We start from the raw sequence: 17,181 nt of genomic DNA, 5'->3' as shown, positions 1-17,181 counted from the left end.
AAGAGTTTTGTGCAATAGGAAATAATCATCAAATGCAGCTTAACAAACTTTTTTTTGTACTAACCAGGATTTTGATAAGCTCCCAGTAGCAGACTGCGTAAATCTGCCTCTTCAGCTGTAATACTAAAGAATTGGACACAACATATACAATAAATTACAATGCAGTGTCCATTTAGCTCAAGGGATGTTCTTTAGTAGAAATCCTGAAACTTGGACCAGTACTCAGATACCCATCACCAATATTAGGCAAAATGCACTGTGAGGCAAGACCATTTGAAATACCAAAGCAGTTCATGTCACAATTTGCTCATGCTCATTGTGTTGCATTTTACAAGTCAAATCTTTATCATATTGATGTCTCGAACTATTATTATCTTTTGTGAAACGATAATTTTAAGTACTTGTTGAATATTGACTGCATGCAATGGCCTGTAGGATTGAAAAGCAGTTTTATGAAGGGATTAGCTAATGACATGGTTATGTGGTGAACAAAGAAAGCACAAGAATTGTTTCTTTTGCGTTAATGCACGCGCACTTTATGTTTGATGAACTTCGGGTTTGGGAACTGTTTACTTTTTCAATTGCAAATTCAAATGGGGAAGTCAGCGAAGATATGTGAGCAATATATTTTGGTTGTCTGATTTTTTAATTTTTTCCTAATACATCTGTACATGTAGCACTGAAAAGCCAAATGTCACATCTGTCCTTCACATTGTTGGATATCTTTTTGGACAACCTCTTGTCTGCATTTTCCATTACATATGGAAAAGATTTCTGTACTAGTTGAACAAAGAGCATGCATCTCCCCTTTTCCTGCTGCACAGCTGGCCGAACAAGAACGGCAGGAGCTGAAACAGCAGCTGGTACAGCTGGAAGAAGAAGTGGGATGGCTGCGAAGTGATCATAGTGCTCTCTCAGGCGCCTACCGCCGAGCTGTTCGCCAAAACCACACATTAGTCACCCATCTCCGTGAACTTCAGGATGATGACTCTGAGATGCACTCACTGCTGTCATCACTTCTTGTCACTGTATGTCACTTTTGCTACAAGTGTATGACTGTAATTATGTACACATGCATATACAAAACTAACACATTAATAAGGGATGACAAACAAGCACATACCAAACAAGACAAAAGGTAATGCTGGAGCAAGTCAGAAAAGAAGTTTGAATGTAAATTTTAAAGATTACAGTTAAGTACTGGTTACTCACATAAAGTGTCACTGCACTGTAAGACATCTTTAAATGTGTGGTATGATGGAGTCATGTATAACGGAATGACTTCAAAAAGTGGATGTAGTGGCTGTTTCATATAGCAACACTGCATCAGCAGACACATATCATACTTTTGTTGTGATTGTCCTTGGCAGGTCACAGATCGCATGCACCATTTTTGACCTAGTGACCTATCCTTGTCAGGTCACCACGACAGTTGCAGTGCCAGTTGATCAATTTTTTTTCCCTTCCATTGCTTTACACACTTTGTTGAGTGCTTGGAGACAGAGGATATGGAATCTTGGCCTGCTAAGTGTTTTAGTCCAGTGCACTACAATTCTCTATTTGGAAATTTTTAGATGTTTTCAAGGGATAGTTGGTGTTAGTTTTTATTGAGTCAAAAAAGGTCCTTACTTGCATTCATTCACTTCCAAGAGCACCACATTGGTGTTATCTTTTAAGACTGCATTTCCGTCTTTCTTCTTGAAGATTTGTAAGGGATACGAAGGATGATAAGTTCAGCTATACAACATCATGCTTACAATAAGACCCTTTATATGATATGAGGAATAATTTCTGGCCTGCAAAAGAAAAAGGAAGTAAATTTATTTATATATGCTACAACTAAAAACATCACAGAAGATTGGCAAGCATTTACGACTCCTGAAATCTTTTGTATGCAAATACAGTTAAACCTTGATATAACAAAGTCGGTAAAATTGGCAGCTTCCTTCATTATATCGAAATTTCATTCTATCAAAATTTGACCAAAAAAAAAAAGCAAATTTGAACGAGAAACAATTCATTTTGATAAATTCGGGAGTCGGCGACGAACGATACAGTTTTGTGCCACGTACCTACGTCGACAATATCTTCTCAGCGGTACGAATTAAGCGAAGCCAGCCACGCTTTCACGTGCATTCCACCCCCCTGGCTGATAGCGTCGGCCACACTGGGCTGGCAATATCGGGGAAAGTACTGGCAGTGGGTAGCGAATGCTTCGTCTGCCTCTCGCTCCAACGGGTCACCGAAACTCGAGATTACACAACCTCCAATACTAAATGCGTGGTACGACAGCTTACATGGTGCCACGCCGTCTTGGCACGCCCACTCTTTACACACGTGGCAGATTACCTCTAAAGCAGGGTGCATGGCTGCGCATGCGCTCAGCCGCGCTTACAGCCATGCACAGCCACGGCCGAGATGTGCGCCAGAAATCAAGACGTGTGCCAACTTAGCCCCCCACTACGCGCCCTCGCGTGCGCTTGGTAGCGTTATCGCAAGCTCGCTCACCTCCCCCTCTTTCCCTTTGCTTGTATAGGAAGGCGGCACTTGTGAAGCCACCATCTTTATTTTCTCACCGTTGCACACTTTCTCTCGCACCTGAAGCAGGGCTGGGCAAAGATACCTTGCAATTGCATCATGATATGATACAAGGCAAGGTATGACAAGTATTTGAGATAAAGATACAAGATATTACCGTAATTATTGCATCCAATATGGTACTTTCCATTTGTATCTTAAGATACTTCGATACATTCACAATTTTCTTATTATAGATCTATATAATATAGCAGCAAACGCATATGCACAAAAGTGTTTGCTTGGAAATTTCTCAACTCTGACCAACCTTGTTTGATTTGAATGAAATGTCTGTTAGTATCTCAAAATTTTTGTCTCTCTTGCGCAAAGTATAATATTTTCATTGCGAAACAATTTATTGGGGTTGCTTTAGGTACTTAACGTGAAAGCTCTTTATACGCTGCGCAGTCAGCGGTTTTGATTGTCCCTTTTGTAATTGATGGGAGTCGCTGCTCTGCTTGCCGATTAGTTAGCGAGTCGCCGTCTAATTACAAGAACATCACTAAGAAGCCTCTGCACAGTGTAACAAACACTGCTGCGGACTTTTAAAGGAATACCACTATGTAGTGCGACCACATGACTCTGCTCCACCGATAGGGACGCGCAGACCTCATCGCCTGACCTCGCTGGAGGGCTCCGGCGGAAAGATAAAAGAATGCCAATGCCTTTAGTTTTATTCAGGTGGCTTAGTGGCAGCAGTATCAGCTTGAGAATTGTAGTCCAGCCAATGCTTATAGTTTCGCACGGTGATGTTGTGATAGCCAGTATCGTGTACTTTAAGATACACGATACAGTCTTTAATGTATCGGAAATACAGATACTGATACATGTCTTGCCAGACGTATCATGATACAGAAACAAGATACCCAAAGAATATCTAAGATAGTATCTCAGATATATTGCTACATGCGTGTGGTATTTGCTTGTTTGAACAAGGCGCGTGGGCGCCATCACTCAAGAAAAGAGGAGGAAGAACTAACTGGGCTCGTGCTGTGAATCTAACCGGAGAGCGCTGCAACCGCTGTAGTATCAGTCAGTGCTAGGCAGTATCGAAGATACTGCCCAGGTCTACTGTGTCTGCACTGACCTAAACCACAGTGCGTGGGGCCCGATAGGATCTTATAGCACTTAGACTCTATATAGAACATGATGTGGCTCCACTTTGGCGGTTGCTCTTGTCACACGGTGCATGATTTGAGAGGTGCGTTTCCAAGCAGCTGCTTGTAATTCAATCATTTGACCACCGGCGTCTGCGGAAGTTTCCATTTATTGTCTTGGCATTCCTTTACGGTGGCAGTGAAATTTCATTATATTGAAATCGCATACAAACACACTTTGTTATGTTGAGGTTCTAAATGTGTGGTGTTCTATGGACAAGAGGTTATGAAAGGTTAAATACTTTGTTATATTGAGAATTTCGTTATATTGAAATTCGTTATATCGAGGTTTAACTGTATAAAAAACAAATTGGGTGTGTCGAAATACAGAAAACCTCATGCTATACGTGGAACCTGGTGCTGGAATATCAAAGAAGTGATGTTTGCTGAGCATGGAAGGAATCTGCAAAATAAATACGCAGAAATCAGGTATTGGAATCATGTAATTTCTGAAGCACTCGTGATGTGACATCTTGTGGCAACTTGTTGCCACGAATACATAGTTCATTGTTAGTTATTAATCCCTTCCATGCCGTGGACGAGCTGGGTTTGTCCACATGTTTCTGATAATTATGGCCAAAAAGGAACTCAGCCGATCAACGGTACTTTGCATTTTCTAGCAATGCCATGGATGAGCCTAGTTTCGTCTCGGTGCTTAGTTGTGCTTTTGGTAGATGGCAACACAGATTTCATTAGGCAGTGCATGTAGAAGAGAATGTATTTTTTGAGAAACAATTTGGCATCCTGGGTCATCAAAAGTAATTTGGCACATGCACACACACACACACACACACACACACACACACACACACACACACACACACACACACGCACACACGCACACACGTACACACACACACAACATACATACACATAGAGAGGCAGACACATGTGTGTTGTCGTGTGTGCGCGACCCAAAATATGTGAGAGTAACATGAAACATGTGATGCCTGGCACCCTGAAGCCTAAGAGAGTGAGGAGCATTGTCCATCTTGTCTCTTGGAATTTGGAACAGTGAAAGTTCTTCAGGGGTTCCAGTACCTGGCCTAACGACAGATCCAGCATGTGCATAGTGGCATCAAAACTTTTGCAAGGACTGTAAATATAATGCAACAGTACAGTTGACATCAAAAGTTTATGGGCCATGAGTCTTGTGAAAAAGTTGCATTTCCAAGTAGTTAGTGCCTCTAGCCAGTAAAACAGAGCAGCGCTATCTATTTATCTATTTATTTATTTATTTATTTATTTATTTATTCAGGTACTCTCAAGGCCGTGAGGCATTAGAGAGAGGAGTGGGAGTGTGAACAACGATGCAAAAGTATAATAGCAGTTACACTTCATTAAAAAAAAGTTTTTCAATCGCAGACTTGAAGGATGCAGGTGCTGCAAGGGAGACGACATAGGCAGGCAGGTGATTCCAGTCAACGCTAGTCATCAGGATAAAGGATTCGTAATAACGTTTAGTACAGCGATTTGGTACGCCAACTTTGGGATGATGGTGAACGTGCAATGATACATAATGACGGACGGAGAAAAAGAGATTGTTTCCAGTTTTCATTGAAGTAATAAGTTTTGTAGTATGTGTACAGTCAGGCTAGGCGGCATCATGCAGACTGGTCAGGAAGATCCAAAGCTTTCTTTTTATTTGCAAAATGCTGCAGTTGCTCGAATAATTAGTAATAATGAAGCGTGCATAACAATTTTGGAAGTGTTTCAAGGGACGTGATTATGGATTTAGTTTGGGGATCCCAGACAGACGAGGCACATTCTACTTTGGATTGGACTAAGGTCTTGTGTAGAAGCAGTTTCAAGGATACTGGGGCTTGTGAAAAGTTGTGGCAAAGGAAACCAAGCATGCGATTGGCATTGTTAATAATGTATTTTACATGCAAATTCCAGGAAAGATCACTAGTGATGTGAATGCCTAGGTACTTATATGAAGTCACCGAAGTTTGAAGGAAACCAATATAATACTAAAAGAACAGCAAGTAGAATCGATAGCAGGCCATGTTATTCTCATTGATTTGCGCTTGTTACTATTAAGTTTCATTTGCCAAGTGTCACACCAACGAGCAATTTTATTGAGACCAGATTGCAATATTGATGTGTCAAATCGGTTAGTTATTTTCCTGTAACGTATGCAGTCATCAGTGAATAATCTTATGTATGAGTGAACTGAAGCAGGAAGATTGTTGATGTGAATGGGAAAAAAGAAGGGGCCCAAGCATGGAATCCTGAGGAACTTCTGATGTCACTGCACAATAATGGGAATTGTGTTCATTAGCGACCACTTATTGTGTGCAATTGTGTAAAAAGACACTCTAAATAAATAACATTGACATCAATATTAGGCGTGTTAAGTTTGAGGAGAAGCAGATTATGGGGACACAGTGTCAAAGGCTTTAGCAAAGTCTAAAAATATGCAATGTACATCTAGTGAGCAGTCTAAAGCTGATAAGTCATTAGTAAATGCTAACAATTGTGTTTCACAGGAATGATGTTTTCGAAAACCATGCTGAAAGGAAGAAAAGAACAGGTGAGTCTCTAGCAAGGTAACTGAATGGCAAAAAATTACTTGCTCTAAAAGTTCACAAGGTATTGATGTTATAGATATGGGTCTGTAATTTAGGGGTGAAAAGAGGTCACCAGACTTGTGCACTGGAATCACCTTGCCTACCTTCCAGTCGTTCGGTAGCATGTTCATCTGTAATGAACGAGTGAAAATAGAGGACAACATAATCGAAAAATATGTTTCAGTGCTTTTAAGAAATATATAGTTGATACTGTCAATACCAGCAGACAACAATACTTTTGCACGATGGATAAGCTTTTTTTATACTGATCCATTCAACAGTGATGCATTCCATTTCAGGGAAGTTTGGATGATTAAATGGTGGAGCGGTAGATAATACATTATTATTGAAGGACAAAAAGAAAGTGTTGTTTAAAAGAACACAGCACTCACGATTTGGCACGAAAGAGCCACTATCAGATTTGCACATGCTTATAATACTACAGAACTTGTGAGGGTTAGTGAACAACAAATTTCATAAAGTCCTGTGACAAAATTTGTGCTTGGAATCGCGAACAGCGCATTTATACTCCAATGTGATAGTAAGATAAGCAGATAACCTGCGTGGATTGAAGGCAGCCTTACAAGTGTGAAAAACACGTTTTTCTTTTTCTGTTTAAGAGCTGCGTTAATGATACACTGAACCACAGCCATTTCTTTGTGCTGGGTATTCTATGAAGGGCTGTACATTTATTTGTATATACTGATACTGCATTCTTAAACAATGACCAGTTTTCTCCAAAGGCTTTTTTCCAGAGCTCTGGGAAATTGGCTTCTGAAAATTGTAGCTCAATGTTGTGGCTTGGAAACCTACTCTATTGTATTTACGAATAAATTTTTATTGTTTAGAGGGATAGGGTGAACACAATGGCATAGTGTATTGTATGACTGAGTGATCACTTAACCCTGGTAAAACCACTAAAGACAAAATAGCATGCAGAAATGTGCTTCGTACTTGATTGAGCATATTTGCTGACATCTATGTGACTCGAGTGGGTGCGTGTGCTATAGTGTCTATGGAAAGCTGCAGTGAAAGCAGATCTCGCCCACATTTCACTCAGACTGTGTGCGATATCATAAGCAATCAAGTTACTTCTGCATGACGGTACACTATGTTGGTTGCATGTACTAGTGCAGGCTGGAAATCGAGCTATGCATGCTGTCTACAGACATGGGTTTTCTTGGATCTCAGGCCCCTAAGCTTTTGACTGTAATACATTTCCTATGCTAAAATACATGAACAGTACTGTATTGTACAGCCTAAATTTACGTAACATGAGGAAGCCAACATGACACACGCTGACAGACAGCTATGTATCTTGTTGCCTCCTCCATGTCCTGTTTGTAAATGAAGGCTGAATTTTACAGGAATTACAAGCCAACTAGCTCAGATGAAACAGTTGTTAAAATACACTGACATTTTTATCTTAATAAGCATAACTGCTTTTTGCAGCATGGTACCAGGCAAATCATCATTTGTGCTGGTATTTAGGCCTAATAATAACAAAAAGGTTTATTTTAATCAAATGAAAGCAGCAGCTTATATTGTAATGCTTTCATTGCTGTTTTTGGTTGCTGCATAAAAATAAGCATTATAAGACAGCCTAACTGACTGTACAGGGCTTAGAATGACCAAAATTGAAAAATATGGCCTTGCTTGTACTTTCACAAGTGCTGATGTTGGTTGTTTACTGAGGTTTCAATCTCAAGCTCAAATAATGGGAACTGTTTAGGCTTACTATATGCCATATATTTCAAAAAACTTCATAATTTTTGCACAGTTTATTCTATTTGTGGAGCCATTATTTCATTTACCCATCTGGTAAAAACATGCTTGTAAGCTGCAATTTTTCTTTTCACTGCCAGGCTCACCAAGTAGTTTCTGAACGTGACAGCTTAGAAATAAAGGTGAGTTAAAATTTGTGCTCTGCTTGTTAAAGAAGAAAATATTTCACTTTTAAGTGAATTGCTGCTCTTCTGCCTGTTGTGGTGGTCTTTATGTCTATAGAAAAATCTTTTTGTCTGGGTTACCTTGTTAAGCTTCTAGAAAAGCCACGACTGCATAAAGACAATGTGATGAATGGAACAAACAAAGCGCATAGTTTTGATATATGGGTGCCTGAGAAGCCCTGTGGTCTGTGATTTCACCTAAACTTCTAGAACTAGCACTCTAATCTTTTCCTATTATTTTCTTTTTGTATGTTGTAGAACGAGGAGAAGGAAAAAGAGTGCCAACGCATGTTGGAACTTCTTGGACAGCATAATGTGGATATAGATCAGTTGAACAAATATCTCAAGGTATGTGTGAATGTAAATGTGTTACTAGTATTTCTTTTTTTTTCTATCTCGTTTATGACAACGTAAATATTGTTTCTCATTAATAGGTACTCTTTAAATTAGACTCTCTTGAGTACAAAATATCTGAAGATCTGATAAACCACCTTCTTTGTTTTGGCCAGCTTCCTTCATAGCACAAAAAATAAAAATTAAGTAGATCCAAATAGAAACATCTACTGTTTTGTGAACAAGAATGGAAAGTTTCGTTATTTAAAGTGATTTACAAAGTGATTTCAGGCCCCTGTTTACTGAAAAGAGTAGGTTTCTTCAAATTAAGGATAATTGAGGTGGTCAGTAAAACCACCACGCTTGATAGTTTCATGGACTCTGTTGAACTCAATAAAACAATGTTTTATTGAGAAATGGAGAGCAACATTGCAGCTTCTGAACCACTCGTGTCACTTTTGATTCTTAATTTTTCCGCGCTTTCCATGCCATCATGATGTTCAGATACACAAGAGGTCGATCTGCTCCATTGCTCTTGTTTAACTGGCAAAAAGTATTGCCACGAGTGTGAAACCAGAGCTGCAGTATTGCTATTGCACGAAATTAGGAGCAGTAACCTTGAAAAATAGTGCAGAGTGATGACAAGGAAGAAAATCTACTGCGAGGCAAAAATGTAAAGCTATGAAATGATAGTTTTCTGTGGTAACCTCCACCATGCTAGAAAGAAGTAACAATGCTTCTAGTGACGGACTCTTCACTCTCTTTCTTGCTGAAGCTTGTGTAGCATTGGTGCTCAAGGCCCTTGTGGGGTTCACAATTTGCAAACTTCAACAGGCACAAATGTGAAACTACATGTGTGAATTAAAAAAAATGTGTAGTAGTTTGTTCCTGTACTTGTACAACTATGCTCTCAATGTGAAAATATAAGACTGGTACTGTAACGCATGCATTACATTTAATGAATGCTTCTGCAGTGTGACCTGACTTGCTCTCCAACACTGATAGAAAAAGAAGAAAAAAACCTGTTGCTATCATTTCTTTCTTTACCAGAACATACAGGACCAAACAGAGGATGAGAAGCACAAAGTAAAGCATAGGTGAGTTTTTGATGACAAAACTTTCTAGATACACATATTTGCACTACTGTCGAACCTTATAATGAACATGGCTGTAACAAATTACCACTTGTAATGAAATAAATTTCAAAATGTTTCTCACCAATATTTTAGTAACAAATATATACTTGTATTAATATAGAATATAATGAAGGTATTTTCGTGTTAGATGCGAATTGATTTTTACAACACTGGCTGTACATTGGCTGTGTATGTATATATATTATCACGGGTGGCAATCCTGTGGTCAGTGCTTGGACGATGATGATGACGACGATGATGGTGTGGCTCTCTGGTGTGCACACACTAGCCTTACCATTGCTGCAGAGTTGTGTGCCTCCCCTTGCACATATATCCTCTGTATATAGATTCTCCCCATAACATCTTTCATGGAAGTTGGAAGTGCAGGGTCAGCTCGCTGCAACACTGGGAACTCGATCTAAGCAGTGGATGGCTTATTGCTGCCACCGCAGTGACCAACCAAGCGACCCAGTGTGAACAAGGCCCGTCACTGGTTGTTCCCTTGCACCCTCGTGATCCTGGGACATTCAACGGCACAAGCAGCATGGACGTCGATGAGTGGCTGGCTATGTATGAGTGCATCAGCAACAATAACAAGTCGGACCCAACAATAATGCTTGCAAATCTCGTATTCTATTTGCAGGCACTGCGTGACTATGGTTTGAGATGAATGAGGAAGGTTTGACAAGTTGGGACATCTGCAAGCAGAAATTACGCAATCTGTTTAAGAAACCTATCAGAGGACGACTAGCGGCCAAGAAAGAACTCTCAATTCGTGCCCAGACATCCACAGAGCTGTACATCTCTTATATAGGACGTGTTGGCTCTGTGCCACAAGGTCGACAAGGACATGCCTGAAGTGGACAAAGTCGGACACATACTGAAAGGTACAGCCAATGACGCCTTCAGTGTGTTGCTGTGTAAGAATTGCTCTACAGTAGAGTCGGTCATCACAGAATGTCGTTGTTTTGAGCAGGAAAAAAGTCAGCGTATCACTCACCGCTTCGACCGACTTCCCAATACGGCTGGCACGTCCTCATGTGAAGGTTTACCACTCTATGTCAAATGCCAGCTCCAGAAAACATCACCAGGATCATCCGTGGAGAACTCCAGGCCATGGCACCCGTTACTCCTCATGACTGTATGCAAGACAACAACCCGGCTACTATTTTACTAATTCAGGCTGTGGTTTGCCAAGAGGTCTCGAATATGGGCATTTTACCTTCCTTTCATAACGGTAATGCTGCTTCCAACCCGGTCTCCCCAGTTGTCACTGCTGCTATACCAAACACGACCTTCACGCCACATTCTCAAAATCCAGCCGAGTAGCATACGCCTGATGACCGGCCCATCTGCTTCACATGCTCTAAGATTGGACACATCGCCCACCATTACTGCAACTGCTGGTGCATGTCATACTGACCAAACCTTTACAATCGGTGGTACCCGGAACGTGCACCATATGCTCCGTTGTTCCGTCCTGAGGCCTCGAGTGTTGAATGTCCTTCTAGGGAAAGCCGCTAAACTACCATAGCCACGGTGGCTTAGCGGCTATGGTGTTGCGCTGCTAAACACGAGGTCGCGGGATCAAATCCTGGTTACGGCGGCTGCATTTCAATGGGGGTGAAATGCATAAACGCCCATGTCCCGTGCATTGGGGGCACGTTAAAGATCCTTTGATGGTCAAAATTAATCCGGAGTCCCCCACCATGGCGTGCCTCATAATCAAATTGTGGCTTTGGTATGTATTACCCCAGAATTATATTCCTTCTGAGGAAAGCCAGACCAGCCACTCGGCAACGCCTCAGCGCCATCAGTCCCGCTCGCCCCGACCTCGCTGCTCTGCCTCCCTTTGACCGCCTCTCAGAAAACTAGCCAGTGCACTCCCAGGAGGCAACACTGCGTTTACGACCTGTCCTGAAAATCCTCTGATTGTCCCTCATACAGAATGCAACCTTCTTGGAGTTCTGATTGATGGTCTGGCAGTTACTGCTCTTTTTCATACCGGAACACAAATCTCTGTGATGAAATCAAACCTCTGCCGCCATTTCCAGAAAGTACCAACGCTCGCAGCTTCACCTACCGTCCAAGTAGCCGACAAGAGTGCACCTGCCATGCTTGGAATGTGCATGGCACGCATCGCCATTTCTGGTTGCCACACATCTGTTGTGCCCCCTTGACCTAATTCTTGGAATTGACTTTCTGTCCATACACGCTCCCCTTATTGACTGCTTCGCGGGACTTCTCCCCGTTAGAACTCCCTCCATGCTTCGACAACGTCGCTGCTAGTGCAACCTGCGTATGCTCCGTCGAGTTTCTTTGACTGCCAGTGCAAGCCGCAATATATGTCCAGCTCTCACCCTTTTCACCCCTACCCAATCGTGATGACGTTGCCTTCCTTATTCCCGAGATCGTCATGACACGCAACATCATGCCCCCCTGCAGTAAAAGCTCGTTAATTCGAATTCTGCGGGGATGCTACAAAAATTCGAATTCGAACTAATAGAAGTCAGAGAAAGAAATGGCTCGGTTAAGGCATGTATATAGTCTGATGTAGAGTGAGCGCGTGCACACGCACTACGTCACGTTGGTGCATACAACAACGTCTATACTTCGAAACACTGGCGCAGCCAACGTAACCGGACGCGGCCAATGCGGTCCGATGTCAAGATGGCTCTTGCTCCATGTGCGCATTCAACGCGCCTACTGGTGCGAAAAAAAAATAAAATAAATTTCGCTTCGCCTGAAAAGCGAAGCATCGATTGCAATAGCAAGTTAGTAGATAGCTATACAAAATAAGGATAGTAGCTTTATCGGCCGTATAAATTTGTAAACATTCGCTTACTAACTAAATTAACAAGTACGGTGTCACGCGCGCACAGGTAAACATGAACACATCTCGCTCGATGACCGCGGTAACTGAGTAACTGAAATGCTGAGGTAACTGAAATGCTGAGTGAGGAATCGCGGCAGTAGCAGCGAGCGAATTGACCTTCGTACAGCTCTCGCTTCAACGCGAACGAAGCTACTGGCACTATGCGCACTCAGCAAACATCGCAGATAGCTTTGTAGATGAGTCCCACATGGGCGCGCACTTTGGCCACGTCGCAGATCGCTTTCAAGATACGGCGCCCGCATGGCCGCACCATAAGCAGCAGCCGCCAGAGAAGAACGTCCCCTCTCTTCCTCCCTCCCTCCACCTCACCCCCGTGTCTCACGCGCTACAGGAGAGGGCGTGCATCCACCCCGCCTTCCTCGCTCGCGCACGTGAGATTGAGCCACGTTCACCGGCTTACCCTTGCACACTTTCGCTTGCACATACAGCATATGGTGCACAGTGACGATTTTATTGCCCTTGAGCTTTATACGGAACCTCATGGGAGAGAAGCGACATGGAACAGAGGCGTTGGCCACGCCTGGCCAGGCGCAAATGCGTCTCTCTCTAGTCAGGCCTAAACAAAGGGCCACAGATTGAAAAAGCAAAGCAGTGCGGCCCGTGCGGAGACGCCAGCGTCGCCAACGTGCTCCCACGCCCTAGCACTCTCCCCATCCATGATGGCGTGAATGCTCGAATTATCGGTGGCAGTGCTAATTTCAGTGTGAATTAGCGGGGTGTGTTACATATTGCTTTCAATGCATTGCTGGACAGACACAGACCGCAGCGACTACTTCAAGTTATGTGAAATTTCGAATTAACGAGTTGTGAATTGACAAGCTTTTACTGTATATGGTGGTGACAGCTATGCAAATAGCTGAACCTCTTTTCCCATCCTCAATTATGGCTTCTCGATGCAAGTTCTTCCTCGTGGCATATCACTTGGGCATCTTACCCCATTGGCCGACCACACGGTTTCTGCCTTGACCACAGAACATCCATCGGATTTTTCACCGCCGTCATCTCAGTCAGATTCATTCTGCAACCGCTTCACATGCATGATATCACAAGACCTCGCTCCAACACAGGCCGCTGCACTTTGCCACACGCTGGTTTTCTACCAGGATATCTTTGACTTTGGCAACAGTCTCTGGACCAGACTTCCGTTGCCACCCATCACATTCATACCGGCAATGCGAGTACCATTCATCAATGGCCTTACCCTGTGTCAGCTCCGGAGTGTGCTCTTGTACAGCAAGAAAAGGATAAAATGCTTGGCGAAGGCATAATTGAGCGCTCGTGCAGTCCTTGGGCTTCGCCTGTCATACTTGTGAAAAAGGACACTAGCTGGAGATTCTGTGTCGACTACCACCATCTCAACCAGATTACAAAGAAGGCCGTGTATCCTCACCTGCGCATTGATGATGCGCTCGACTGCTTGCACAGCGCCAGATATTTCTCTTCAATCGACCTGCACACACGATACTGGCAAATCACTGTAGACGACCAAGACCGAGAGAAGACCGCCTTCGTGACTCCTGATGGCCTCTGTCAATTTAAAGTGATGCCTTTAGGCCTACGTAATGCTCCTGCTACTTTTGAGCGCATGATAGACTCTCTTCTCCCAGGCATCAAGTGGTCCGTATACCTTTGCTACCTGGACGATGTTATCATTTTTTTAACTACTTTTGAAAACCATCTCACCCGCCTGACCACCGTGCTTGATGCTTTTCGTGCCTTCAGCTTAACTCATCAAAATGTTGCTTGGGGCACTGTCAAATCTGTGTACTCAGCCACCTTGTTGATGTTGCAGGCATGCAGCCAGACCCTGACAAAGTCCGCGCAGTTAGTCAGTTCCCTACTCCGCAGTCGGCCAAAGACATCCACAGCTTTCTTGACCTATGCTAGTACTTCTGCTGTTTTGTCCAGAACTTCGTAGAAATAGCCCACCCTCTCACTGGCCTACTCAAGAAGGACGTCAAAATCACTTGTTTTCGTGAACAAGCAGACGCCTTGTCATCGCTCGTTGTCATCCTAACAAACCCACCTGTTGTAGCACATTTTGAACCTTCAGCTAGCATGGACGTTTGTGCTGATGCCAGTGGCCATAGTATATGTGCTGTCCTCGCACAACAGCAGCACAGCCTACACCGCATGGTCGCATACGCAATCCACCTTCTGTTTTCATCGGAGCAAAATTACTCCTTCACAGAATGCAAGTGCTTAGCTCTTGTCTGGTTCATTGCAAAATTCCGATCGTACCTGTGTGGCAGGTACTTCTCAGTTATTACAGTCCATCATGCACTTTACTGGCTTTCTTCATTCAAGAATCCCACTGATCGCCTTACCTGCTGGACACTACGCTTGAAAGAATACACATTTTCTGTGTTCTACAAATCTGGATGGCTTCACCAAGATGCCGACTGCTTGTCTCGATACCCAGTTGATCCCCACTGTAAGATAGGCCTGAAGCTTTCGTTCTCTCCATTACAGACTTCGTCCTCATAGCTACCAAACAGTGCCGGGACTCATCTTTGCAATGTATTATAGACCGTCTCAACCGTCCACACTGTGACCCTTCCCTACGGATGTTTGTGCTTCACAACAGCTTACACCGCTACAATGCTTGTCCTGACAGCACTGAGCTCTTGCTTGTTGTTACCGCACATCTTTGCTTTGCTGTTTTGGGCCGGCTTCACGATGCACTGACCACCGGACACCCAGGCATATCATGCACATATGATCACATATGTAAGCGCTTCTTTTGGCCTCGTCTCTACCGTTCTGTGCGACAGTATGTTGCGGGTTGTGACCTCTACCAGAGACACAAGACAAGTACTTGCCCTATTGCCTGCTGGCAGCCTATAGTCCCTTGACATCCCTGATGAACCATTTTTCTGGGTGGGACTCTATCTGCCATGGCCTTTCCCCACGTCACCCACTGGCAATTGATAAGTTGCAGTCGCTACTGACTATGCAACGCGGTAAGCTGTGACACAAGCACTTCCCACCAGCTGTGCTACTGATGTTACCAATTTCATTCTTCACAATGTCATCCTGTGCCACAGTGCTCATTGTCAATTAATTACAGATCGTGGCTGCTGCTTCTTGTCTAAAGTAATCGACAACATTCTTCGTTCCTGCTTGACCAATCACAAGTTCACCATAGCGTACCATCCCCAGACAAACAGCCTTACTGAACGCCTCAACTTTGCCCTCACAGATATGCTTGCTATGTACATGTCTGAAGACCACTGGGACTGGGACATTAACCTGCCTTTTGTGATCTTCACGGACAACTCTTCTTATCACGAATGACACAGCTGGCTACTCACTTTTAAAGCGGACCTTTCTTTGCCTCTTCCTTCGACTTTCCCACTGCTGCTTCTTCTGTGGGCAGCTGTGGTTGGCTGTGGGCTGCTGTGGCTGCTGCTGTCGTTGTGCAACCCATTCCAGTGAGCTGTTGTACATAGGCCCATCAGAAAGTGCGAACTGGTTTAAAAAGAAAAAGCCTGTACAGATGAGACTTGCATAGCTCCTTTAGCATGATGAAAAAAAAATGTCAGCGGTACATTTGGGCTGAGGATAATGTAATGATCATATGCCAATGCCATTCCTTTCTTGCGCTTCATCAATGGCCAAAGCGACACTCCGCCCGCATTATCGATGGAATCAGGCAGCAGTGAATGGTGTGTAACAGTTGCATAGGGCCAAGTGGAAGGAATCACTACATTATACTGGCCTTGGTTTCTAACCCGCCATGGTTGCTCAGTGGCTATGCTGTTGGGCTGCTGAGCACGAGGTCGCGGGATCGAATCCCGGCCAGGGCGGCTGCATTTCGATGGGGGCGAAATGCGAAAACACCCGTGTACTTAGATTTAGGTGCACGTTAAAGAGCCCCTGATGGTCGAAATTTCCGGAGTCCTCCACTACGGCGTGCCTCATAATCAGAAAGTGGTTTTGGCACGTAAAACCCCATAATTAATTAAATTTGGCCTTGGTTTCTAGTAATAATTTGGCACAGAAGAGGTCAAAAACTGTAAAGATGTACTTAAGCACCACAGCACATACTATGTGCTCAGGTAGCATGGGGTCACCTAGTGGTTGCACACATCGTAAGTACCTGTGCTTGTGTTGCAAAATTTTTGGTCACATTAGATGTGTGTCTGTACCCATTGGCACCTTGCTCTCACCTGTATAGACATCATTTAAAATAAAGTATACCATTTAAGCCAGTCCCTGACACTATTAAAACATAGCAACATGGCAATGATGAGGCGTAAATTAGAATTTCGGGGACATCATTTTCTTACTTTACTGCACATGCACAAGTAGGTGGTACTAAAAGGTGTCAACGATAAGCAAGCCACTGAGAAGAAAATCAAGTGCAAATAAGTGGTAGGGTAATGACTCTATAGCCTGCCTTATCGATCAGTACATCTGATCCTTGTTCGTCTGTTAGCGGTATGTCTAGGATCTGACCAATTGAAGCAAATAATGTCAAGGTGCACAGGAAATGAAGACAGAATGTGCCATTCTAACCTTCTTTTCTTCAGTGTTGACGATGAATCAAACGAGGAT

At 43.3% G+C, this 17,181-nt stretch overlaps 1 protein-coding gene across 5 annotated transcripts in view; it reads left to right on the top strand.

Annotated features, from left to right (window-relative positions):
- The window catches only part of LOC142591597 (uncharacterized), a 71,303-nt gene that overhangs the window by 33,329 nt on the left and 20,793 nt on the right, over positions 1-17,181 (top strand). For 4 of the 5 annotated variants that reach the window (XM_075703918.1, XM_075703903.1, XM_075703907.1 and 1 more), the window contains 4 exons: positions 825-1,028; positions 8,173-8,214; positions 8,515-8,604; positions 9,640-9,686. In XM_075703918.1, coding sequence (XP_075560033.1) covers positions 825-1,028; positions 8,173-8,214; positions 8,515-8,604; positions 9,640-9,686 — 383 coding nt within the window. The remainder of the gene's footprint in view (positions 1-824; positions 1,029-8,172; positions 8,215-8,514; positions 8,605-9,639; positions 9,687-17,181) is intronic. The other variant, XM_075703914.1, reaches the window with a different exon arrangement.

This window comes from Dermacentor variabilis, chromosome 1 (genome assembly GCF_050947875.1).
Source record: "Dermacentor variabilis isolate Ectoservices chromosome 1, ASM5094787v1, whole genome shotgun sequence".
NCBI classification, from domain to species: Eukaryota; Metazoa; Arthropoda; class Arachnida; order Ixodida; family Ixodidae; genus Dermacentor; species Dermacentor variabilis.
Note: the sequence above shows the minus strand (reverse complement) of the source record. Positions and strands in the feature narration are given on the sequence as shown.